Source organism: Mixophyes fleayi, chromosome 2 (genome assembly GCF_038048845.1).
Source record: "Mixophyes fleayi isolate aMixFle1 chromosome 2, aMixFle1.hap1, whole genome shotgun sequence".
Lineage (NCBI taxonomy): Eukaryota > Metazoa > Chordata > Amphibia > Anura > Limnodynastidae > Mixophyes > Mixophyes fleayi.
Window position 1 is genome coordinate 336203923 of NC_134403.1, and position 24565 is coordinate 336228487.

Below are 24565 nucleotides of genomic sequence, written 5' to 3' on the forward strand. Positions count from 1 at the left end.
ACTGGTTTTCAGGCAATTTCAACTGCCTGAAACCAGTGACATTATTCTTGGAGATTTCCATGGCAATTTTGTAAATCACCCTTTAATAGATTCCTCCTGTTCTACACTTCACAATGTAGAAATCAATGATTTCTGTGACTGTGATATGTATTACTATTTTTTTAAAAGGTTTTTAAAGGGAAGATTTACATGGCTATTTGCCTTTAAAAGACTAGGAGAATTGCAAATTGCAAATTAAATCACTAAAATAAGGAGTTTGGTCAAAACTGATCTGTAATAAATCTCCTCCTACATTCTTTTAAATATTAGTCAAAATAATTTAATGTCTTAGCTACTTACATATATGCAGTACGTTCCCCATTGCTAAATGAAAACCATGGCAGTAGTCTTTCTCAAGTATCCCTACAATCAGTATTAATGGTGTATATATAACTGCATAATATATTACTTGTAAAAATATGCCTTTAGACTACACCTCTTTTGATAAACCTATTGAATATAATAGTATCTTCATATTACTTTGTTATAGGTGACACACAATAATGAGCTCTTGTGGTTTCTTATTACACCCATGTAACTGAGGTTAGCTCAGCTCACGTAAACTGTTTCCTTTTTATACCACATGCAGTAAAACAATTGCTGCATGAGAATTTATTCTCACTAATGCTTCTTATCCATGTGCAGCCGGAGTCTGATTTCTAGAGAGCAGATAGTTAAGATTTTCAATGGCAAAATCCATGACTAAAGCTGGGTACACACTACAGAATTTTCCACTAACTTTTTATGCCGATCGATTTTACATGCGATCGATGTTCCGATCGCTCGGTCCATGGACTGCATACACACTAGCCTTGTTTAGGACGATAAAGGGAAGAGCGGACGTCCCTTTAGCGACTTTTTACAGCCATGTTGTCGTGAGCAATGATTGTAATTTCGTACTCACTGTTGTGGATCGGTCAGAAGTTCATACACACTGCACAGCGGAAACGAGATTGGAACGAAAATATTAAGCGGTACGACCAACCAAATGAGACGACAATCGTCCATTTGGGCAGACTTTCGACCATCGTGTCACTGCACACACTGACCCGACTTTTTAACGAGCGGTTGTATGTTGGCTGATTTAGCCGATTATTGGATGAAAACTGTGTAGTGTGTACCTAGCTTAAGGCTTGCGTCATAAAACATAGTAACATAGTAGTAACATAGTATCATAGTAGTAACATAGTAACATAGTTGATGAGGTTGAAAAAAGACACCATTCCATCAAGTTCAACCTATTTTGGATCTCCTGTGATCAGGGCCGGTGCTAGCGTTACCGGTGCCCTAGGCAAAATTTCAAAGGAGAAGAGGAAACCATAAAACTACATTACCCAGATCCCTCTGCACTTCCTGGTATAACGTCATATTTCAGATGTTTAACTCCGGGAGAGGTATGTAAGGGCGCATCATATCAGATAAAGAAGAGGACGGCGGCGGCCATTACAAAATAGCAGCAGGCGCCCCTCCGCCGCTGCACTTCTGTCCCAAACCGCTGACAGCGGTTTGGGACAGAAGTGCAGCGGCGGAGGGGCGCCTGTTGCTATTTTGTAATGGCCGCCGCCGTCCACTTCTTAGAACAACTGACTAGATTAGACAATCTAGCGGCGCCCTAGGCAACTGCCTAAGGTTGCCTAATGGGAGCGCCGGGCCTGCCTGCGATCCTTCTCTTATAATTGAAATTGATCCAGATGAAGCAAATGCCAATCTGTTCCAATATTGCAGTCCTATTTCTCCCTGGATCCACTACTATCCTTCAGTTTAGTTAATGGTCGTACACTTTTCCGCTAAAACGTTGTTTAACCCTTTCTTGAACATATCAATTGAATCTGCCACCACAATCTTCCCTGACAGTGAGTTCCATATCTTGACTGCCCTTACTGTAAAGAACCCCTTCCTTTGCTGGTTGTGAAACTTCCCCTCCTCTAACCTTAGGGGGTGACCACGTGCCCTGTGTACAGTTCTTGGGGTAAAAAGTTCCCATGAAAGTTCTTTGTATTGACCCTTAATGTATTTGTACATAGTAATCATATGCCCTCTTAGATGTCCCTTTTCTAAAGTAAACATGCCTAAACTGGCTAACCTTCCCTCATAACTTAATGACTCCAAACCCTTTATCAATTTTGTTGCCCTTCTTTGAATCCTTTCTACTTCCAAAATGTCTTTTTTATAGAGTGGTGCCCAGAACTGTACTCCGTATTCAAGATGAGGTCTTACAAACGATTTATATTTTGGCAAAATTACACTGTCTGTCCTTGCATCTATGCCCCTTTTTGTGCATGCCAATACTTTATTGGCCCTTGCAGCTGCTGCTTGACTTTGAGCTCTATTGCTAAGTCTACTGTCTACGAGCACTCCCAAATCCTTTTCCATTATAGGTTCCCCTAAATTTAACCAATTTAATTTATAGATTGTGTGTTTGTTTTTGATTCCTAAGTGCATAACCTTACATTTATCTATAAACATCATTTTCCATTTGGCCGCCCAATCCTCCAGTTTATTCAAGTCCTTCTGCAGGGAAACTACATCTTGCTTTGATTTTATTATCTTGCAAAGTTTGATGCCATCTGCAAAAATGGAAAATTTCCTCTCTAAACCAGCACCAAGGCCATTAATAAATATATTAAAAAGCACCCAGCACAGGATCATTAAAACGTTGGACCATTTATCACAACTCTTTGTCCCCTATTCTCCAACCAGTTTTCAATCCAAGTACCACTGTTGTCTCCCAGACTTAGTTCCTTATTTTGTAAACCAACTTTTTGTGTGGCACTTTATCAAAGGCCTTTGCAAAATTAAGTACAACACATCTACTATACTACTATGGTCTAAGTTCAGACTAACGTCCTTGTAGAAACTAATTAGATTAGTAATTCCTCAAAAATCCATGCTGATTCCCACTAATAATCTTATTGTGCAGCACGGTGGCTAAGTGGTTATCACTTCTGCCTCACAGCACTGGGGTCATGAGTTTGATTCCCGACCATGGCCTTATCTGTGTGAAGTTTGTATGTTCTCCCCGTGTTTGCGTGGGTATTTCTCCGGGTGCTCCGGTTTCCTCCCACACTCTAAAAACATACTGGTAGTTTAATTGGCTGCTATCAAATTGACCCTAGTCTCTATCTCTCTCTGTCTGTGTGTATATTAGGGAATTTAGACTGTAAGCCCCAATAGGGTAGGGACTGATGTGAATGAGTTCTCTGTACAGCGCTGCGGAGTTTGTGGCTCTATATAAATTTATTGGTGATGATGATGTTATTATGCACCAAGTAATCTTCAATACTATCCCTTAATATACCTTCCAGCAGAGGCGGTCTGGCAATTCTGGAAGACTTGAGTCAGAAACTTATTAGGACCATTTTGAAGGAAAGAAAATGCAGGTGGCTCAGTGATCCAGCCCAAGGTAGCCCACTATGGGACTGGCATGGGGTGGCAGATGCCCCCATAACCCCTAGCAAAGCCTGACCCTGCCTTCCAGTAGTTTCCCCACTACTGATATCAGGTTTACAGGTCTATAATTGTTTGATTGTGATCTCATTCCCTTTTGAAACAACAGCACCACATCTGATATTTATCAATTCCTTGGAACTCAGATGATACTGAATCTATGAAAATTAAGAATAGCGGTCTAGCTATTTCTGAGTTTAGCTCCATAAGAACCCTTGGGTGTATGCCATCTGGACCTGGAGCTTTATTTATCTTAATTTTATTCAGTCGTCTTTGGACTTATTCCTTTGTCAGCCAAGTATTAATTAATGGTACAGTTGCATTTCCATTTTTATGTATTATTCCTACCATTTGTTCCTCTCTAGTAATTACTGAAGAAAAGAACAACCTCTGCTTTTTCCTTATTATCATTAATCAATCCACCCATCGCAATTCTTAGGGTCTTATATTGTCTTTTTTAATCCTTTTGCCATTTATATACTTAAAACACTTTTTTAGGGTTTGTCTTACTTTCTTTTGCAACTTGTTTTTCACTTTCTAATTTAGCCAATCTAATTTCATTTTTGCATGATTTATTACGTTCCTTGTAGATACGGAAGGACTCATCAGACTTAAACAATTTAAATGCATGCTTCTTCCTTTACATTTCTTTACTAACCTTTTTTTTTAGCCACATTGGTTTAGACTTAATTCTTTTACATTTGTCTCCCATAGGAGTGAATTTATACGTGTATTTTTCCAACAACATTTTAGAAACACCCCACTTTTCTTCTTCTGAAGAAAAACTTCCCAATCTTTGGCTATCATTTTTATAGAGACAGAAACAGCACAAATGACTATGAAACATAAACATGTGAGGTGGCCATAAAAGCTAACAAAGATCTAGAGCATAATTTTGCGTTTAGATTCACTAGGTCACTAATCCCAGGAGGATAATCGGAAATAAATAATTGGGGAGGCACTTTCCAGCTTAATAGTGTTAACTATATAACATTGGTTACAATATGTTTTGACCCACAATAGCCCTTCTCCATACCTCCCAAAAATTCAAATAGGGACAGGCATGGGATAGGATGTGGTCACGTCAAGATAAGAGTGTGGCAATGTCACAATGGGTCGTGGGCACATCAGGGGGCATACATCGAGGTACTCATGCGCTAGACGGCCCCTTACTGCCCTCTCTTCAAAAGACCAATTCATTGGTGTGTATACCAGTGGCAGGTGAGTATGGCACCTGTTCATTGCTACTCTGCAAATCAGAACTGTACAGCATAAAACAGAACAGTTGGGAGGCATGTCTTTTCCAGTATTGAATACAGGTATCATTGTTAAAGGTCCACTCAACCTAAACACAAGATGCCTTACATAAAGAAGCTACTAATACCATTCACAAACATGCAGCATATATAAACTTTTCCATACCTTGACAAGACTTAACATACTTACATTTGCTGGGTAGCTAACTGAAGGCAAGCTATTTTTTTCTGTTATCAGTCATTTTAGGCTAAGAAGAGGCTGGCTGCCGTCTTCAATGGATCTATTTACTGTGCATGGGAAAATATTTCCCTCCATATTCATCATTTAATCTTCTGAAACATTTACATATATACTATTTTAGATGTCAGATATGCATATACGTACATAAGCGAACACACAATCATGTCATTAGAGGAATTAAAGTTTTGTTAATATTTGTTTTGATAGCGAAAAAAAACATCCCTTCTTGTGCACGAAAAAAATATTTTTAAAATATGACCACAAGCTTCAATAATGTATCTACAAGCAATGCAGAAAGCATCTATCAGTTTCAGAGGTGAATTTGCAATAGCCAATCAGAAACAGCTAGATAGTGCTGGCAACTGTCATCATCATCAGCGTGCATTTGAACCTGCCCACTAGCAGGTGCAAAATTTACGGCTCCTGACAGGCTTATATATACATCTCCGTGCCGGTGGCCTCTGTTAGTTGGTCCATCCCTCCCCTGTTCCTCCTCTCCAGTCCTAAGGAGACGCAAGTGTCAGATACACACAACTCTGCATGTGCGCATAAATACGGGTGCTCTCTTTGTGGGCATGCACTTTGCAAATTTGCGTTACGCAAACTAAGGTAAGTTCAACTCAGCATCAGACCCTCAAAGTGCTACATGCAGTTTCAGAATCCTCCAGAGGAAATGTTTAATTTACTAAATAGAGGCTAAGGGGTATATTTACTAAACTGCGGGTTTGAAAAAGTGGAGATGTTGCCTATAGCAACCAAGAAGATTCTAGCTGTCATTTTGTAGAATGTTCTAAATAAATGATAACTAGATTGGTTGCTCTAGGCAACATCTCCACTTTTTCCAACACACAGTCACAGTTTAGTAAATATACCCAAAATGTTCTACAAAAATTGTAACTTAACAGTCCTTATATAGGTCAAAAGTTACAAAATTATCTTTTAAAAAAGACTTTATTTTGTACTCCGTAACTGCCTGTCTATAACACAGCAGCACTGACAAGAGTATAAAGACAAGCTTTTTTGCATGTACCCTGTTCTTAAAAGCTTGTTACAGGACATTGGTCAATAAATTGCTAAAATTATACATGAAAATGAACTGGATGCCATATTTTAATTATTATTTTGTGGGGTTTTTTTTTTTCAATCCCTTTCTTCTTATTATCAAAGCCACTCTTTGTTTTATTTGTTTTTACCCTTAAGCTTGGGTTGTAGATTTGATTCAAAGTTCCGTATGCTGAGGAATCTGTACTCTGCAATCCATTAATGCGATGTACGGACTCCACGCTTTCATTCCCAACAAGCACAGTCTGTCCACAGATTGTCAACAGAAAAAGGCAGCAAGAATGGAAGAACAGCAAAATGATTAAACAAAAAAATGACACAAAACATGCAAAACAATACAATAGCAACATAATAATTTAAAATAATATCCATGAGAAAATAACACACAATACAAGCACACAAAAAACATACTTCGTTACACATAGAATGCAGGAAAATCATAAGCAATAACAATGCAATTTAATAGTTATGATACCACTTATAGTAAAAATTTGCCTGAAAATGGATTAGCAAATAATAACAGTTAAAATGTTTCTACAGTACGTTGACAGTTATTAAATACAACAAACAAATATTGTTGGTGTCTGCACAAATGTTGAAGTCTCACATAATTAATTTAATAAATATTTACAGAAACATAGTGGCAGTCAGCACAGACGTTGCTTATAGCACATCAAGTCTACAAGAGATTGAAATATTTACTGACTGAATTGGCATATGAAAGGCCTAACATAAATCCGGTTATAAGGAGCACCTGCCACCTAGAGATAAATGTATGATTTCTGCAAGTTGCCGGAAATCAGCGACTTTGCATTAGAAATTTAAAGCTTTTAAAGGCAAGTTTGCTATCAAAAGCCATTGTCGCTTTAAATCTTCCCTGCAAAATCGCCAATTTCCGGCGACTTGCAGAAACCGATGGGTGATACATTTATGTCCTATGCACAATGGAGGTAGCCATTTGTAGGCTAAATTACGCTATTCATGCAGTTTTTGAGTCACAAGGATGCGGTAGCCAATAAAATACTAGTCAGGAACTGTTTCAGTGAAGTCATTGCTTAATAGCAATGTCTGAATAATGCTTCAACCCATTTGTGTAGGTAGAGTTGCTCTTTAAGCGTTGAAAATAGTATATTTTATACAGAATACACATTGCATACTCTAAATATACCATAAAACTCTATATATTATATATAAATTGTGATCCATTTATGTTTTTCTTTTATTCTGAACACCATTGTCCTATTTAATTGAAGAAGAAAGTAGGTGCATTTAGGAGTCTAATTAAAACCTAAATGAAAGATTTAGGAAATTTTTATTTTACATAAAACTCTTTGAAATGTGGTGATGTTCCAGCAGGCCCTACCTGCCTGGGCATGCTGACACTTGTAGCTGTACAAGCTCCAGCAGGATCTGGCTGCCACTGGTAGTCATGGGCATGCCAGTGCTTGCAGTCAATGCCTGCTGGGACTTGTAGTTCCACAATAGTACTTAATCTATTATGGGAGATCTACTATTACCCAGGCACCTACCACTACAGGGATGTCAGAAAGAGCCCCATTGCTATCCAGTACGGGGCTGGTTTTCCCTTGGTGGACTGCAAATGTTTGTGGACATGATTACCCTAGGAATTCAGTCCCATGCTGACTGGGTTGGTTCTTGTTTAAGATTACGCTGCACTGTTGCCCTGCTTCAGTGGCAATCAGCCCAAGCTATGGTGCTCACGTTGGTTACTCATTTTAGAGGGATGAAGGCACGCCATTTATTTATTGATTTATTTATTTAATAAATCTCTTTTTTAGACAGTAGATATAGATATAGACTGATGCTATAGTCAGCATTTATCTCACCACCAAGGATTAGAGAACTGCAAATGATTTGACACTGGCACATCTGGGGCTTTGTCTAACTAGGCCGCATCTCTAGGCAGAGACGGATTAAGCTGGGGGATGCACAGGGGGCACATGCCCAGGGTCCCCCTTCTCTAAGGTGGACCCTCGGTACCTAGTGCCATAGTCAGTTATTTCATACTTGCCCACTTCGTCTGGGTGGGGAGATCCCACTGCTGCCTCCTGGAGGCGTGGTCATGCAAATCACATCTTTAGGCCCACCCCTCTGCATAACCATACCAATTTCGTCCTATTAAAGCAGGGAACGGCACCCAAGATGACGTGATTAGACCTGTCCCCACCCACTTTACCAACTTACTGTGTGAAACATTTGGGAGTTTCCCAGACATTCTGTGAGAGTTGGCAACTGTGAGTTATTTGCCTGATGAATTTTTCAATGCATGAGGCTAAGAAGCTTCACAGACTCATAAGAGTCTGAGCATTCCGAGGAGACATCAGACAGCTCCATAACACAGTGCGCTCAGACAGGAAGTACTGCGTTATGCTCCCAATATTGGGCAGTAAGAAACATCACTTTATATAGTTAGAAAAATGAATGTGTTTATTTGTACATCTGATTGGTTTAAATGTTGTATCCTGAGTTTTACTTTGGTGCTAATTAGCAATCTAAGTGCAAAAATATCGACTTCTCTCTATTCTAGTGCTGCTACTTATGTGTTTAATCTGTGTATTGTATGCACATTCATCATCTCTGCCTTTTGCACTCACTATGCCACTGCTTGTAAGTTGTTTGTGTGACCCAGTGACTGGGGAAGATACAATCTTTCATATAATTAACATAATATACAGCTATGCGACATTAAATCAAAAATGCTTCCATGCACATGTTATTTATCTGCTGAAATGAAGCCAGCAAATATCAAGCAATATAAATGCTGTGGAAATTTAGTCTATTTAAAAATAGGTTTTATACTAGAAAGTATATTTTGTTGGACAATCTACAAACAAATGTTCTTTCTTTTTCAACTGATTCATTTTTTTCCTTCATAGTACTGTATATTTCATCTATAATTAAATTAATAAATTATGGAGTTTATGGCTGAAGACTCAGTAAGAGGAGTCACATTGGAAATGGGCCGAACAAGTGGATTATGATCTATTAGACCTCACATCAGACTGAATGACGGCATCACCAGGTAAACTGACTGACTACACACAGAAATGTACCAGTTCCGGATTAACCAATAACCTGACTAGAAGTGACAGAAATTGTGGCACAATGGTGGTGTGAAGTTCCACTGATACAATCCTTCTTTTGCTTCACTATTCCACAGAATGGCATTCTACATTGTATTTGTATATTCACATTTTGCGGAATTTATAGTATAGGAATAGACCTGGGTTGATGGTAGTCAATTAATTTTGCTTTGTGGTGGGATTGAGGTAGGACAGAGAACATTTACAGCCAAACTCGGCCAGTGCAATGTGCAACATTTTTCGTCGAAATAAGTAATGAGGTTGAATATTTCATGAAAATTTTTTGAACATTTTCCTCATGATGCATCCAACAGTGGTAAGCCATTGTCCCACCTGATTTCATGACAACCTTTACTAGATTTTTCAGATATCACATGGACTTTTGGACATAATAAAATTGATATCTGAAGAGCAATCAAAGACAGTATTTGACGTTAAAATGTATCAAAATCTTTGTATTACAGAGCTGCATAACATATATGAAATAACTGGGAGTAAATTTATCAAGCTGCGGGTTTGAAAAAGTAGAGATGCTGCCTATAGCAACCAATCAGATTCTAGCTATCATTTTTTAGAAAGTACTAAATAGATGATAACTGGAATCTGATTAGTTGCTATAGGCAACATCTCCACTTTTTTAACCCCGTAGCTTGATAAATTTACCCCTTGTTAACTAAATAATATGTCCACCAGTTTTGTGGACCCAGAAAAAAGTAGGAGTTACAGGGAGGAGGATGAGGTGCCTATGTCTGGGTGGTTGAAGACTTATATGTGTGAGATGTCTTGCATGGATTAGGGGTTGGTCTTATTTTGTTCTGATTTTTTAATAAATGTTATGTCACCATAGACTCCTTCACTCTTCTGCAGCTGGTTGCCATATTAGGAGGGAGGAGCTTCTTGGACAGTGTGGATTGGTTGATTCACACATAGGGGAAGGGCCAGTGATGTCAATGCAGATCAGTCTCAATGTTTTGATCTGTATCAGATCCTATTTGGGCACTCATCCATGGGGTTTATCGTGTCCTTAAAGTAAAACTTCAGTAGCTGATATTCAAACCTACTCCAAATATGTCACTGTGTATATCATGGCTATCCATGCCTTTTATCACCACCTTCTCAAGAGACAAACTACAGTATTTTGTGTTGAGATGGTCACAAATAAATCTTTTCTCCAAGACTTCACCACATTTACAGGATACTAATAGCATTGTCTAATCTTAAGCATATTCTTTTTATGCACACACAGAGGACCTCATTTACGAAGCACACTGGATATGCTGCACATAATGCCTTAGCTTTGCTCCAATGCTCCTAGATGTCCTACACAGTGTATATCGAGGTGTAGACCAACGCAACTCTTCCTTGTAGCACTTTAGAGTTTGAAGATTTTTCTGACTTTGGTTAAATTGTGATTAGAAATGTGCAAAAATCTATTTATTTATTATCGTTTATTTATATAGGGGGCAGCATATTACACAGCGCTTTAGGGAGGATATTTAATCATCCTCATCAGTCCCTGCCCCATTGGAGCTTACATTCTAAATGACCTACCGCACAAACACACACACTGTTCCACGTCAGTCAACAGCCACATTACCTACCAGTATGTGCCTGGAGCACCTAGAGGAAACCCAGGTAAACATGAGGAGAACATACAAACTCCACACAGATAGGGCCTTGGTGATAACTAACCTAAGGATACCAGCGCTCTGAGACAGCAATGTTCACCACTGCTCCACCATGTGGTGGTGTAAAAATCAATTCTTGAGTAAAAATAGCTGTGAGGAGATGTGCAAGGAACCCTCCTAAACAAGGCTACAAAATTAAATCTTGTTTTTGCACTGCACCAAAGCACCTCTTCCTACTTTGCTCACTCAGCCCAACTCCTCCTATTGGCTGGTGCAAATTTCTGATTGCTGCAGAACTTGATAGGTCTGATCCGCAAATCCATGCCCATTGGCAGAAGTCTAGTCACACTTGTGCAAAATCAAGTTGCACGTCGCCACCAAAGATGTTTTTGTGCCGCTCTATGGCCATTTTGCGCTTCGCAAATGATGCCCTCTGGTGTAAGCTATTTTGTGGCCTGAAACAATGTTCTTGAGAATGCAGCCTGTAAGTTCTATAGGAATCAGTAATATCATTCAACCACATGTTATGCTCACTGATGTCACTGGTTTCTAGTGAATTGATGGACTGCATTTTCTTGAGTGTTTGTTCAGCCCACAAATGGTGTGAATTAGCCAATTAGCAGTGTTAATAACCTGCTCAAACAAAGCAAGACCAGTTCACTTTCAACATTTTCATGGACAATAGAGGATTGCAGCTGGAAAAAGTAACTACTTAATCGCCGTGGTCCCAATGAAGACGTCTCTGCTCTTTTTACTAGTTAGAAAAGAAAACGTTTACATTATTCACACAGTACTCACTTAGAAAATATTGAAATATTAAAAATAAAGATTGTCCTCAGTGCTACAGAGTTAGAGGTATATATATCAGACCTTTTAACAAGGAAAAGTGGAGGTGTTGCCCATAGCAACCAATCAAATTCTAGCTATCATTTTTTAGAATGTACTAGATAAATGACAGATATGATGTGATTAGTTGCTATAGGCAACATCTTTTCCTTTTTAGAAGGCTTGACAAATCTGTGTCTTACAAGTACTACAAAAATAAAAAGTATACCAAAGGAAGCAATGAATAAAACATGTATATAATAATAATTTCAATGTGAAATGTAATATGATCCTGCTCTACCTTGCTTTGCCTTTTCTGTCTCCTGCGAAGTCTCAGGAATTCCTTGTGTTGCCTCGATACAAAGTTCACAGCTGCATATTCCAGCAAAGCAGCGAACACGAACAATAGGCAAACGGCCATCCAGATGTCAATAGCTTTCACATATGATACCTGAGAAAGAAGAAGGGATAGAGGTTTGTGCATCATTGAAGAGAAAGTTCAACTTTGTGAATATATTTTTGACTGCTTAAAAAAAATATTTTTTCACATCATAATGTACTGGAATCTGATGAGTTGCAAAATGAGAAACACATATTTAAAGAATGGAAACTGCTGCTTTTCTGCAAAGGCTTATTATTATTATTATTATTATTATTATTATTAGTAATAATAATAAATAATAATAATAATAATAATAATATAGATTTTTTAATTTATATGTTCATTTATTCCATGATGTTTACATTCTTATGAAAAAAAAATAGCAAGTGCTGCTGTACAGTCATGGCCAAAAGTTTTGAGAATGACACAAATATTGGTTTTAGCAAAGTTTGTTGCTTCAGTATTTTTAGACCTTTTTGTCAGATGTTACTATGGTATACTGAAGTAACATTACAAGCATTTCATAAGTGTCAAAGGCTTTTATTGACAATTATATTAAGTTTATGCAAAAAGTCAATATTTGCAGTGTTGATCCTTCTTTTTGAAGACCTGCAATTCACCCTGACATGCTGTCAATCAACTTCTGGGCCACATACTGACTGACTGCCGTCCAGAATTTGTGGGTTTTTGTTTGTCCACCCGACTCTTGAGGATTGTCCACAAGTTCTCAATGGGATTAAGGTCTGGGGAGTTTCCTGGCCATGGACCCAAAATTTCGATGTTTTGATCTCTGAGTCACTTAGTTATCACTTTTGCCTTATGGCAAAGTGCTCTATCATGCTGGAAAAGGCATTGTTCATCACCAAACTGTTCTTGGATGGTTGGGAGAAGTTACTCTTGGAGAATGTTTTGGTACCATTCTTTATTCATGGCTGAGAAGCAACCCCACACATGGTCTCAGGATGCTTTACTGTTGGCATGACACAGGACTGATGGTAGCGCTCACCTTTCCTTCTCCGGACAATTATTTTTCCAGATGCCCCAAACAATCTGAAAGTGGATTCATCAGAGAAAATGACTTTACCCCAGACCTCAGCAGTCCAATCCCTGTATCTTTTGCAGAATATCAGTCTGTTCCTGATGTTTGCCTGGAGGGAAGAGGCTTCTTTGCTGGTCTTATTGACACCAGATCATCCTCCAAAGGTCTTCGCCTCACTGTACGGGCAGATGCACTCACACCTGCCTGCTGCCATTCCTGACCAAACTCTGCACTGGTTGTGTACTGATCCCGCAGCTGAATCAACTTTAAGAGATGGTCCTGGCACTTGTGGACGTTTCTGGGTGCCAGGAAGCCTTCTTCACAACTATTGAACATCTCTCCTTGAAGTTCCTGATGATACAATAAATTGTTGATTTAGGTGCAATCTTACTAGCAGCAATATCCTGCCTGTGAAGCCCTTTTTGTGCAAAGCAATGATGACTGCACGTGTTTCCTTGCAGATAACCATGGTTAACAGAGGAAAAACAATGATTTTAAGCACCACCCTCCTTTTTCCAGTCCATTCTGTTATTCTAACTTAATCGGCATGACAGAGTGATCTCCAGCCTTGTCCTCGTCAACACTGTGTTAACGAGAGAATCACTGACCTGATCTCAGCTGGTCCTTTTGTGTCAGGGCTGAAATGCAGTGGAAATGTTGTTTTTGGGGTAAAGTTCATTGTCACAGCAAAGAGGGACTTTGAAATGAATTGCAATTCATCTGCTCACTCTTCATGACATTCTGGAGTATATGCAATTTGCCATCATAAAAACTGAGGCAGCAGACTTTGTGAAAAATAATATTTGTGTAATTCTCAAAACTTTTGGCCATGACTGTAAGCAGAATTTATCCATGCGCATCAAATGTAGTTGTTCAACAATGTTTTAGGCTATATGTGTCTGAATTTTTTATACTAACAGAGTTATCTGAATTACAGGTAATCTGCATAACATTCTATAAGATTCTTCTCTAAATGAATTAATTTAAGGGTTTCTTTCAATAAATGGCTTTTTATGGGACATTGAATCCTTCTGAAAATGATCTTAATTCCCTGACAACTTATTGACCCTATGAGTGCCAACCTAGCTTAAACTATTGTTTAGATAAACACTTGTGTAGAGAGTATCTAACAATACATGAATCTGTTAAAATCAGAAAGTCCTCTCCCTACGGTATGGGCTTTTTGTGCTGTGCAATTTAAAGAAGCTGAAGTTGGGCAGATGATACAGTGATGAGGGCATGCATACATGTCTTCATAATATGCCTGCCTATATACAGCAACCAACCAACAGTTTAAATTAGCCAGTTGTATTTGTAAAATAAACCATATAGGTCTATTAGTTTTTCATTACACACATAATTTATAAAAATGTTGATTTTTTAAATGAAACTCACTTTAGTTTTCTTCTCTTAGGGTGGTATCTATAGTAAACTCGATGTACATTACAATGGGACAGGGATCCTGCAGTCGGCAGTTATTGTATTTCATAGACACCCATTAAATTGATCATTAACTTGAAGTGTCAGTATTCTATATTTGCAAGCAATAAATATATACGTTACATAATTTGCTATTTTTTTCAGAAAACACACACTTTTTCTGTACATTTACTGTAATTTGATTACATAAAATTTATAGTACTAAGTTGAATTTTATCATTATAATTTTTAGGAAAACGTTCAAAAAAAGTATTATTACTTTAGAATTTTGAAATAACATTTGTAACATAGATTTTTTTAATATTCAATAAACATGTGTTTAACAAAATGAAATTACATTGGAAGATCCACAAGAAAAATAAAATCATATCATCCAACTGATAATAAGATGACTTGTAATCATCATCATTTATTTATATAGCGCCACTAATTCTGCAGCGCTGTACATAGAACTCACTCACATCATTCCCTGCCCCATTGGAGCTTACAGTCTAAATTCCATAACATAGAGAGAGAGAGAGACTAGAGTCAATTAAATAGCAGCCAATTAACCTACCAGTATGTTTTTGGAGTGTGGGAGGAAACCGGAGCACCCGGAAAACATACAAACTCTACACAGATAAGGCCATGGTTGGGAATTGTACTCATGACCCCATTGCTGTGAGGCAGAAGTGTTAACCACTAAGACACCGTACTGCTCACTGAGCCACCGTGCTATAATGTAGTGTTCTGAACTTTTTTGTTTCATTTTCATGGAGAAATTGGCATACAGTACACTTAACAAACCGGTTGACAATAGACAGGCCCAGTAATTGACTGTTGCGTATGAGGGAGACAAGTGTGGCCCAGAGGAAGCTACTGAAAGTGGCCCCTTGCAGACTTTATACAGCTCAACATAAATTTTTTATCAGTGTTGTGTATACTATAAACCTCAAATATGGTCAATATGATTATTTTAACACTACCAGCAACAAGAAATGGTTACAGTTGACTAAAGGCTGTAAGAAAATGTAATTTAAAAAAGAAATCTCAACAGTTAGTTTCCCCCAAAAGCTGCTTCCTGAGACTGCTGCCTCACTTAGTCTCATTATGTGGCCCTATAAGCGTAAAGAATGACACAACACTGGCACCATTGTGAAGCAACGTGCATGGACTGGTATTTGTGCAAAATAGTCCACTGGTAATTGTCAGTCTACCTATTCTTGATTGGAAAGTCTCATTTATACCCGGGAAAATCATCATCATCATCATCACCATTTATTTATATAGCGCCAACATATTCTGTAGCGCTTTACAATTGAAAATAGGTTGATGTTAGACTGGATACTTCTCAGACTCAAAGCATGTGGATCTTGCGAGACAATCCAGTGTATCTGAGACAATCCACTCATATTCACTCTTAACTTCATGCCAAAAAAACATTCCTGATCTATATGTATATAATGTTTTCAGCTTATAAACCAAAGCAAACAAGGCAGCAAAGACACCAATCCACCAATATAGGGCAGCAAACTGGTGTTGTTCCTGAACAACAAACACTCCCCATACTGTATATATTGTATCCTCCCATCTGCATCATCTACAGAAGTGACAAAATAGAACATGCTAATGAGGAAGAGGAATAATAGACCGAATCTGCCTCCCCAAAGTCATACTCCTCTTAGGATATCTCACAGACAAACTAGTCAGTATTTATTTGCTAGTATCCTTTGTTTCCAGTACCGCTGACTGACACCAAATCACCACTGTTATAATATTAGGCTGGGGACACAATACAGTGTTTTCAGATGATTATCGGGCCAATCAGACGATAAACAACCGGTTGGCCTAATATCACATTAGTGTGTACCCTGCAACCATGAACGATTATCATTCCAAATCTCATCATATCGTTGAACAAGACTTTTAAACTGAACTAAAAATCTAGTTCAATTATGGAAGGATGTCGTTGTAATTCCGCAGTGTGTATGCACTCAGGACCGACAGCGTCCATAGATCTCTATGGGGTGTGCAGAGTCACAATCTTTTCAGCTGATGGTTATGACAGATAAAGAGCACAGATCTGACAGTTAATAGTGTAAAACTTCAGTAGTGTGTACACAGGAATCATGCTGATCTGGACTTTCTTTTTTTTAAGTCGCTGGTAAAATTGCTAAAAATATTGCATCGAAAGAATTTTCCTGAAGTGTGTACCCAGCCTTAGAAAGAAGGAAATTTGATAGGACACACATCAAATCACGGTTGCTAGATGGTAAGCTAGCTAAAATGTTATCAATGGAAATGATGCTGTATAATATGATGGAGTTCCAAGAATTGATGTTGTGTGCTGAGCCTTGCTGACCACTGAGCTAGCTTTATAATCTAATAAGGCTGTTCCAGCCCTGTACATACACTTTACTCCTTTTGTTACAGATATGTGGAGTAGTGACATCGACCAAGAATATTCATATTTATTATAGCATACTGGATGAATGTTGATGTTCATGACAAAGGCTGGCATTACGTTAATTCTGAGTTTGGCACATGTGCTGAGTTTCATATTAAAGGCATCTGTGAAACAATCCCAATGCCTTCAGCTAGTGTTATAAGCCACATAACACCCAGTTTTGAAAGTAAACAATTTATTTGCCCTTCAACTCAAACTGTAAGTCTCCATTAGATGGTATTCATTGTCACTAAGCCTTCATCAGGCACATAAGCCCATACGTGACAGCATCATGGCTAAGTATGGATGCCTATGTAAAAGTGGAAGCACACGCAATGTAAAGCTGGAAATATTATGGGCTAGTTTACTGTAACCATTGCCAAAGCCAACACTTTGACAGAGTCATATTTCAAGAACAATGAGCGAGACAACATCAAAAAACTGTGCTGATGTCACTTAGTCCTAGTGAATTGATTGGCTGCAGTTAGAATCTGAGGAAGGCTGGAATCTTTTGTCTCTTAGGGTACACAAGCGGAAATGGCCCATGGTTCCACAGCATGACTATGGTCAGCTTAACTGCACGTAGGCGGCAGTGTCTGAATGATCTTCTCTATTAAAAGAACTGGTACTCAAGGAAAATTGAGACAGTACAGTTCAAAACACGTTTTGAGTTGTATTCCACTTTAAAAGTGTGTTTGAATTTTTCCAGTTTAGTACCACTTTAAGGCCATCTAGGCTTGTTTCATCCAGACATCCACAAATGGGTATATAGTCAGCCACACATTCCATCATTCATGCCTTTTTAGCTATGCAGACAACTGAGGACTTTATCTTGATAAAATCAGACTGTCTGCATGTTTCAGTTTCTCCAGCTAGAGATAATCAATTCCCTGACTCGCTAGAAGAACATCACAGGCCTTATATTTGCTGTGAAATCACCCATGTGTGTTGGATAAGATTTAAGCATGACAACCTGTACGAAGAGGAAGCCATGAGATAAATTGAAATAACAACAATATAACTAAAATGATGGCGGCCGTGAAGAGCAGGAATAGACATAAATAAAAGAGCAACATATTTAGCTTAGTGAGTCATATCCAACTTGTCAATGGTAAGACTACCAGCATTTCTCAACAGGCATTGTCTCGTTTACCGCTGGTTGGCAAAGTTTAAAGCCTAGTACATATGAAGCATGAAATTATCTAAGAGAATCCACTACCTGCTGTTGCAAATTAGACTGAAGATTGAAAATCACAGGCGTTATCTTCTGCGGGTCTTGGTTGATAATGGAAGAAATAGGATATATTTATACGACACAGACAAAATAAAACATATTTCTGTTTGTAAACTGTTGCATTTTAGTTTTTTACCCTACAAAAAATGCATGAACTGTTTCAAAGATAATAGTATATTACATTGATACAACATATTATTTATTATGATATAACATTTTTACATTACGTTATTATCAGAAAATGTGTAATTATGAAAAGTTCTATCATGGTGACTCATTGTGCTGTAGCTAAATGACAGAAATGAGTATTACAAGTGATATGTAAAATTATAGTTTTTAACACTGCAATTAAATGGCTATTATCTACAATAATGCAAAAAAAATTAGCAACTGCCATTATAATTATTGGTGTTATTAATGGACTGTGTACAAAAATATCAATGACTTTAAAAAAAAACCCACAAGATCAGAAGAACAGAAAGAATCTGTATGGATAGTTGACATCATTTGCATCTAATTCAGAACATTTTGCTACTTTATATTTCATACATTGCAGCAGAAATGAGACACTACACAATGCACCGGGCATGGCATTAAAACAATTTTATGTTAATTATTTTCCTTTAATAAAGGTTAAAAGGGAAATACATGCATTTTTTAAATCTATATCCTTCAATAAATACGATAAAAAAAATATTGGGCCTGATTCTTTAAGGATCTTAACTTAAGAAACTTCTTATTTCAGTCTCCTGGACAAAACCATGTTACAATGCAAGGGGTGCAAATTAGTATTCTGTTTTGCATATAAGTTAAATACTGACTGTTTTTTCATGTAGCACACACATATCAACTTTAAATTTAAATGTACAAATAAGCAATCAAATATTTGTGTGCTACATGAAAAAACAGACAGTATTTAACTTATATGCAAAACAGAATACTAATTTGCACCCCTTGCATTGTAACATGGTTTTGTCCAGGAGACTGAAATAAGAAGTTTCTTAAGTTAAGATCCTTAATGAATCAGGCCCATTGTTATTATTTTCTGCTATCGTCTATTGGAAAAAGAAGCATATTAAAATCCTTTCTTACCAACCTACTGATGAGCTGGAGATTTCTGCTGCCATATATAAGTGAGTTTGAAAAGACAATTGCCCAGTACAGTGGCACAGAGGTTAGCATTACTGTCTCACAGAACTGGGATAATGGGTTCGATTCCAAATAGGGCCCTATATGTGTAGAGTTTGGATGTTTACATGTTCTTTCCGTGTTTGCAGTACAAAGACATACTGGTAGGTTAATTGGAATTAAATTGACAGAGGATCCCTGGGAGGAGGGAGAGGGATTATGAGGAAAGCAATTGATGGATCTGTACTAAATGGTGGGCTATATAGGCAGATGTTTTACCACTAAATTGGGGAATCTAAAATAATATTTTTTAATAATTTGAAATACTATTTGAGCCAGGACAATTCCAGGCTTAAAATTAGGATATACAAATTATTCTCACCTTGCATGGGACCAGGAGTCAAAATATGATGTTTCCTATCAGAAAAGTTGTGACTTCCTGGGACTCCTTATACATGCTGCTTCTTCTGCACTAGTCTGAGATAAGTGCAGACTGCCATTTTGTCCCCCCACTGGCATGTAAGTCATTGCAAGTCAAAACTGTTTGAGCAGCCCAGGACAGATTACAAACTCAAATATTTTATACTGATTTAAGTTCCACAAGTGTAGCTTAAGAACACAAGACTTGGGGGCATATTTACTAAACGGCTGGTTTGAAAAAGTGGAGATGTTGCCTATAGCAACCAATCAGATTCTATCTCTCATTTTGTAGAATGTACTAAATAAATGATAACTAGAATCTGATTGGTTGCTATAGGCAACATCTCCACTTTTTCAAACCCGCAGTTTAGTAACTATACCCTTTGGGCTACTATAAATAATATCATATTTGTTAAAGTTAGCATTATATACATGAGCCTCACAGTCATGGCTGCATGTGGAAAATGCAGTGGGATCATTATTTTTTAGGTTATATATTATATAACTATCTGGCACCTTCTTGTTTTACATAATAATCCACAAAGTCATTATTACATACATATACTTTATTTTTACCTCAGTTTCAGAGCTGCAGACATTTTCAGAAGAGCTCTCTGTCTATGTACATAGGACTCTCAAGCATTAGCTTGTAACAGTCTCTTCTCTCCCACATTCTGATCTGCGATGGCAAGGTCTAAAGTTCTCCAACTCCTTATATTTATGTGGTAACGGTGAGTATAAGTTAGACTTGCATTTCATGAGCACTGATTGATCCATGCAGCTATATCTTGCTTCATTGATATGATAAATGAATGTTAGCATGTTTAGGATAAACAGAGGTCTGTCCTAAAACTAGACCATTAATAAGTAATATGAACACTAGGGGGCAGATTCGTCACTACGCGGTGATTTTCTTTAGTGAAAGCGCAGCTCACTTTTGTTCACGCCCCATCGTGGCCACGAAGTTCTCAGGACCATGGAGGCCAATTGAATCTGCCCCTAGATGGATCCGTTGGTTTTTATCTATATGTAATACACAATATTCATACTGGGTGGCTGAATTGATGTACCAAGCATGTTAGGAGTTTAGCTTAAGCTGTATATAGGCCTAGTAAGTTATATAGGCCTAATACATAGGCCTAGTAAGTGTCTCATTGTTTATCTCATTGTATGATGATGTATGCTTGATAAATAACCCCAAGCAAAATATTGTCAGTTCATGGTTATTGTTAGTGTGAAGATAGTTCAGATTTTGCAATTCCCATTGATAATTTAGTCAAAGAAACAGTGACTCAGTTGTTAGTTATTAGCTAGCCATGACCTGCCTGTTTTGCATAACTGATTCCCCATTGAAGGAATAACAAGTAATTGAACATAACACTATTTAGCAAATGGAGCAAGCAAAGAGAGGCCATTTTTTCCCTGAATTGTAGCCCAGGGTGTTATATCAGGAAATAACTCAGGAACCAGAAAGGAAACACTGTATAAAATGCACCACATGGGTCACATTGACATGAAAACAATACACAACAGACACAACTGCTTCATGTAGTTACCTCTCACATACTTTAATATAACCCTCTCCTAGACACACAAACCTGTCTCTCATTAACCTTTCACACAGTTGTGCTTACCATGCAGCGATGTGAGACTCTCATGCCAGGTAACAACATCCTAGGGGCCGCACTGATTCTTACCACACCTCACAGGATAACACCCTTCTCCCATCTCCAGTACCTCTATTCTTATTAGTAATGTCACCGGTTTCTCACCCCTTTCCTCGTGCACTTAATCACACAGTGCTACACAGACCAATCACCTTGTGCTTCCTCATGGAATCACTGTACAAGGATCACAGTGACTAACAGCAGCAGAGGTAGAGGGTCCCTCTCCAATACCTCCTTTACTCCTATCGTCAGATACTACACTCTTCATAAAGTTATTGCATGAGGATGCACATAGTCATAAGAACTTAATTATGCATGCACCAAATGAAAGAAGAGATGATTGCCATGCAGAACAGAGTTAAAGGGGGCGAGTATGTAAGGTGGTTGGACTTCTATAAGCAGGACAGGGTGGAGGAATGTGCCGGTCTGTTACATATCCAGAGCAGAGCTGCAATCTCCCACAACAACACATCTTAGGAGCACGTGCATGTCTACAACCCTACCCCCCAACTTATTTAAAGTAAATAAAATGAAATAGGTGGCAAACAGTTTGTCAACTGCGCAATGTAAAGCAATTCAAGTTCGAAAATTCTGTTGACATAGCCCCTCAAACTGAAATGTCATTAGACAACCTTGTTTAAGAAGCTGATTATGAAGTTTTATTAAGTGATGATGATGTTGTATCAAGTGAAGTGATGAATCAAGCATCATACTGGGGCCAAGGGTGCCTGACTATACCAATGTGCAACTTTGACAAAATCTGCAGATTAGAATTATGGTTTTTAATGCAAAAAATGAATTCCTTAATATTGCGTGTTTAAAGTAAATCATTATATATGGGAAGATTAGCTTTCATATGTCCCTTTTTGACACATCCATCCAACATTCAAGTCCCCCTGTTCCAAATTGTCACAATTACTATCTAATGTACAAATCTGTATTAGTAAACTCCTTAATTGGCTACCAAAATGCCTATTAAGCCCCTAAGTTTTCATACCATATGCCATGTGTTATATTAAGGTTTTTTTTTTAAATTGTTTTAATGCTGTGTGATATTTGTAGTTGTCTAAGGGAGACGTGCTTCTGAAAATTATGAAACTAATTATAAAAATAAGAGTAGGTTTGCACATGAACACATAATAAATTCCGCTTGTTCCATCTAGCAGGACCATAGGTATTACCTGATCAGGAACTCTTTGCTGCAGATGAAGGTCATTAATGCTTGCCCAATCAGGCTGCCAGTTAAATCCATAGGGAACATCCCCATTATTTTTTGGAGTTCTATCAGTCTCCCTCTTTCTTGATCTAAAGTATTGGGAGGTACATTATGGGGAATTAATTTTTTTTTAAGCCCAAAATCATGTGCATTTAACTGTTCTCAAGTAGAATAAATTCCTTATATTATTATTATCTTTTATTCACAGGGCACCGCAAAGGTTTTGCAGCGCTGTACATAGAGCATGAACAAAATTGAAACGGCATTCAGGGCAGTACAAAAACAAAGTGCAATTAAAACCAACTCAGCTGAGAACAGGTGCAGAGGGCAAAGAGGTATTCTAGAAACTTAGACGATAAGAAAGGGAAGGAACTAAAGCAAGATGAATCTGTGCCCAACAGTGTGGGGGGACTAACACGGAGATTGTTCCAGAGAAGGGGGCCTGGGAGGAATCTTGAATGCGAGATTTATACTGTATTATAAATATATTGGTTACTTTCTTTGCACTAAAGATAGGACTATGGTGTATAAATATAAGCAAAGAACATTCAATTCAATAGCAGCACAGAAACCCATGACAATTAGATCCCTTTGTGAGGTAACTATATAAACACTGATGTGAGATCAATACTAGCTGCAAAGAGATGACTAGTCTATCACATCCAATTTGCTACAAATTATGTGATTAGAATGATTATCAGTTAGCAGACCCAGTATCTGATTGGCATGACTGCTAAATTCCCTTCCAATGCTGTTAGTCCTGCAAAAATAGAGCATCCATTGTATGCTGCATTTATATTTGTGTAATAAAAACATTATCATTTCACTGCACAGAAGACTCATTATTTCTTAGAGGCTTATAATGACTCAGTAGCAATAAACATTAGAATATGTCCTGTATCAAAAATTACTTTCAGTACAGCTGATTGTGACTCATTACATTCCACATAATTCTGCTTAAAGGATCATCATTTCTAAATGTAGGTCTTAAAATTCAATCAATATTTTAATTGTTCTGCCATCCCTAAAGGACCAATCACACGAGGAAACATAAAAATCTTTATTAATGTAACTTAAAGAAATAGACCATAAAAATTATTCTCTGTAAATTCATAGTTGTCAGCTGTGGAATTTAATTCCAGGGGACTCCTTGTTGTTGGACATGTTCAAACCTCAGCACACCATGATTGACATTATTATTTTATTGCATAGCACACAAAGTTCTTTTTTTAGTTTAAGTAATAACTGAAATGTACACTTTTAAATATTAAGCATGAAGGTGTAAAGATTTTTTAAAGGAATACCCCTAGCCCCATCACTACAGTCAGCAAAAGAATCATTATATATATATTTGCAGTGCTGTCCTGAGATAGAATAAAATGGTAAAATTGCAAAGCACATTGAGCCTGATTCATTAAAGGACTTAAACAACAGTTTTGTGAGTATAATCTGCACCATTACTCTGCGTCTGCCCAGACCTGGACCATAAGCCAGTGAATGCAAGAACGTTTAATTCATCTTCGAGCGCAAGGGACACTTACTTCAGCCTACGATTTCAGGGGGGGAACTGGGCAGGGAAGGGGCGTATGCACTTAGTCATAGTTGCCAACCTTTAAAGGCTGGCCTCCAGGAGTCTCAGAGTAGAGGTGCACGTAAGGGGGCGGGCTCCGAGAATCACGTCATTTTGGCCCCACCCCCTGCGATGTAATGACGCAAACACTTCATTTTAACACGGGAAGCGGCCCAAAATGATGCGATTCCCGGAGAATCGCATCATGGAGGCTTCAAATCTGCCCACTTCACTAGTTAGTGGGCAGATGCGGGAGGATTGCCGGCTCTCCCGGGAGTCCGGGAGACCTACCCGGAATTCGGGAGTCTCCCGGCGTGCCAAGCTCGAGCGCACACAGCAACGTTAGATTCAACCTCTGGGCATCTCTCAAGTACTTGTTTTCCAGCAATATCTCTTTATCCAGCTACAGTTCTAGTCTAAGTGCCGATTACTAGTGATGACG

At 38.1% G+C, this 24565-nt stretch overlaps 1 protein-coding gene across 3 annotated transcripts in view; it reads right to left on the minus strand.

Annotated features, from left to right (window-relative positions):
• Nucleotides 1–24565, minus strand: part of GLRA2 (glycine receptor alpha 2) — a 148202-nt gene that overhangs the window by 40140 nt on the left and 83497 nt on the right. For 2 of the 3 annotated variants that reach the window (XM_075196998.1, XM_075196995.1), the window contains 2 exons: nt 11904–12053; nt 6177–6290 (listed from right to left, as the gene is read on the minus strand). In XM_075196998.1, coding sequence (XP_075053099.1) covers nt 6177–6290; nt 11904–12053 — 264 coding nt within the window. The remainder of the gene's footprint in view (nt 1–6176; nt 6291–11903; nt 12054–24565) is intronic. The other variant, XM_075196997.1, reaches the window with a different exon arrangement.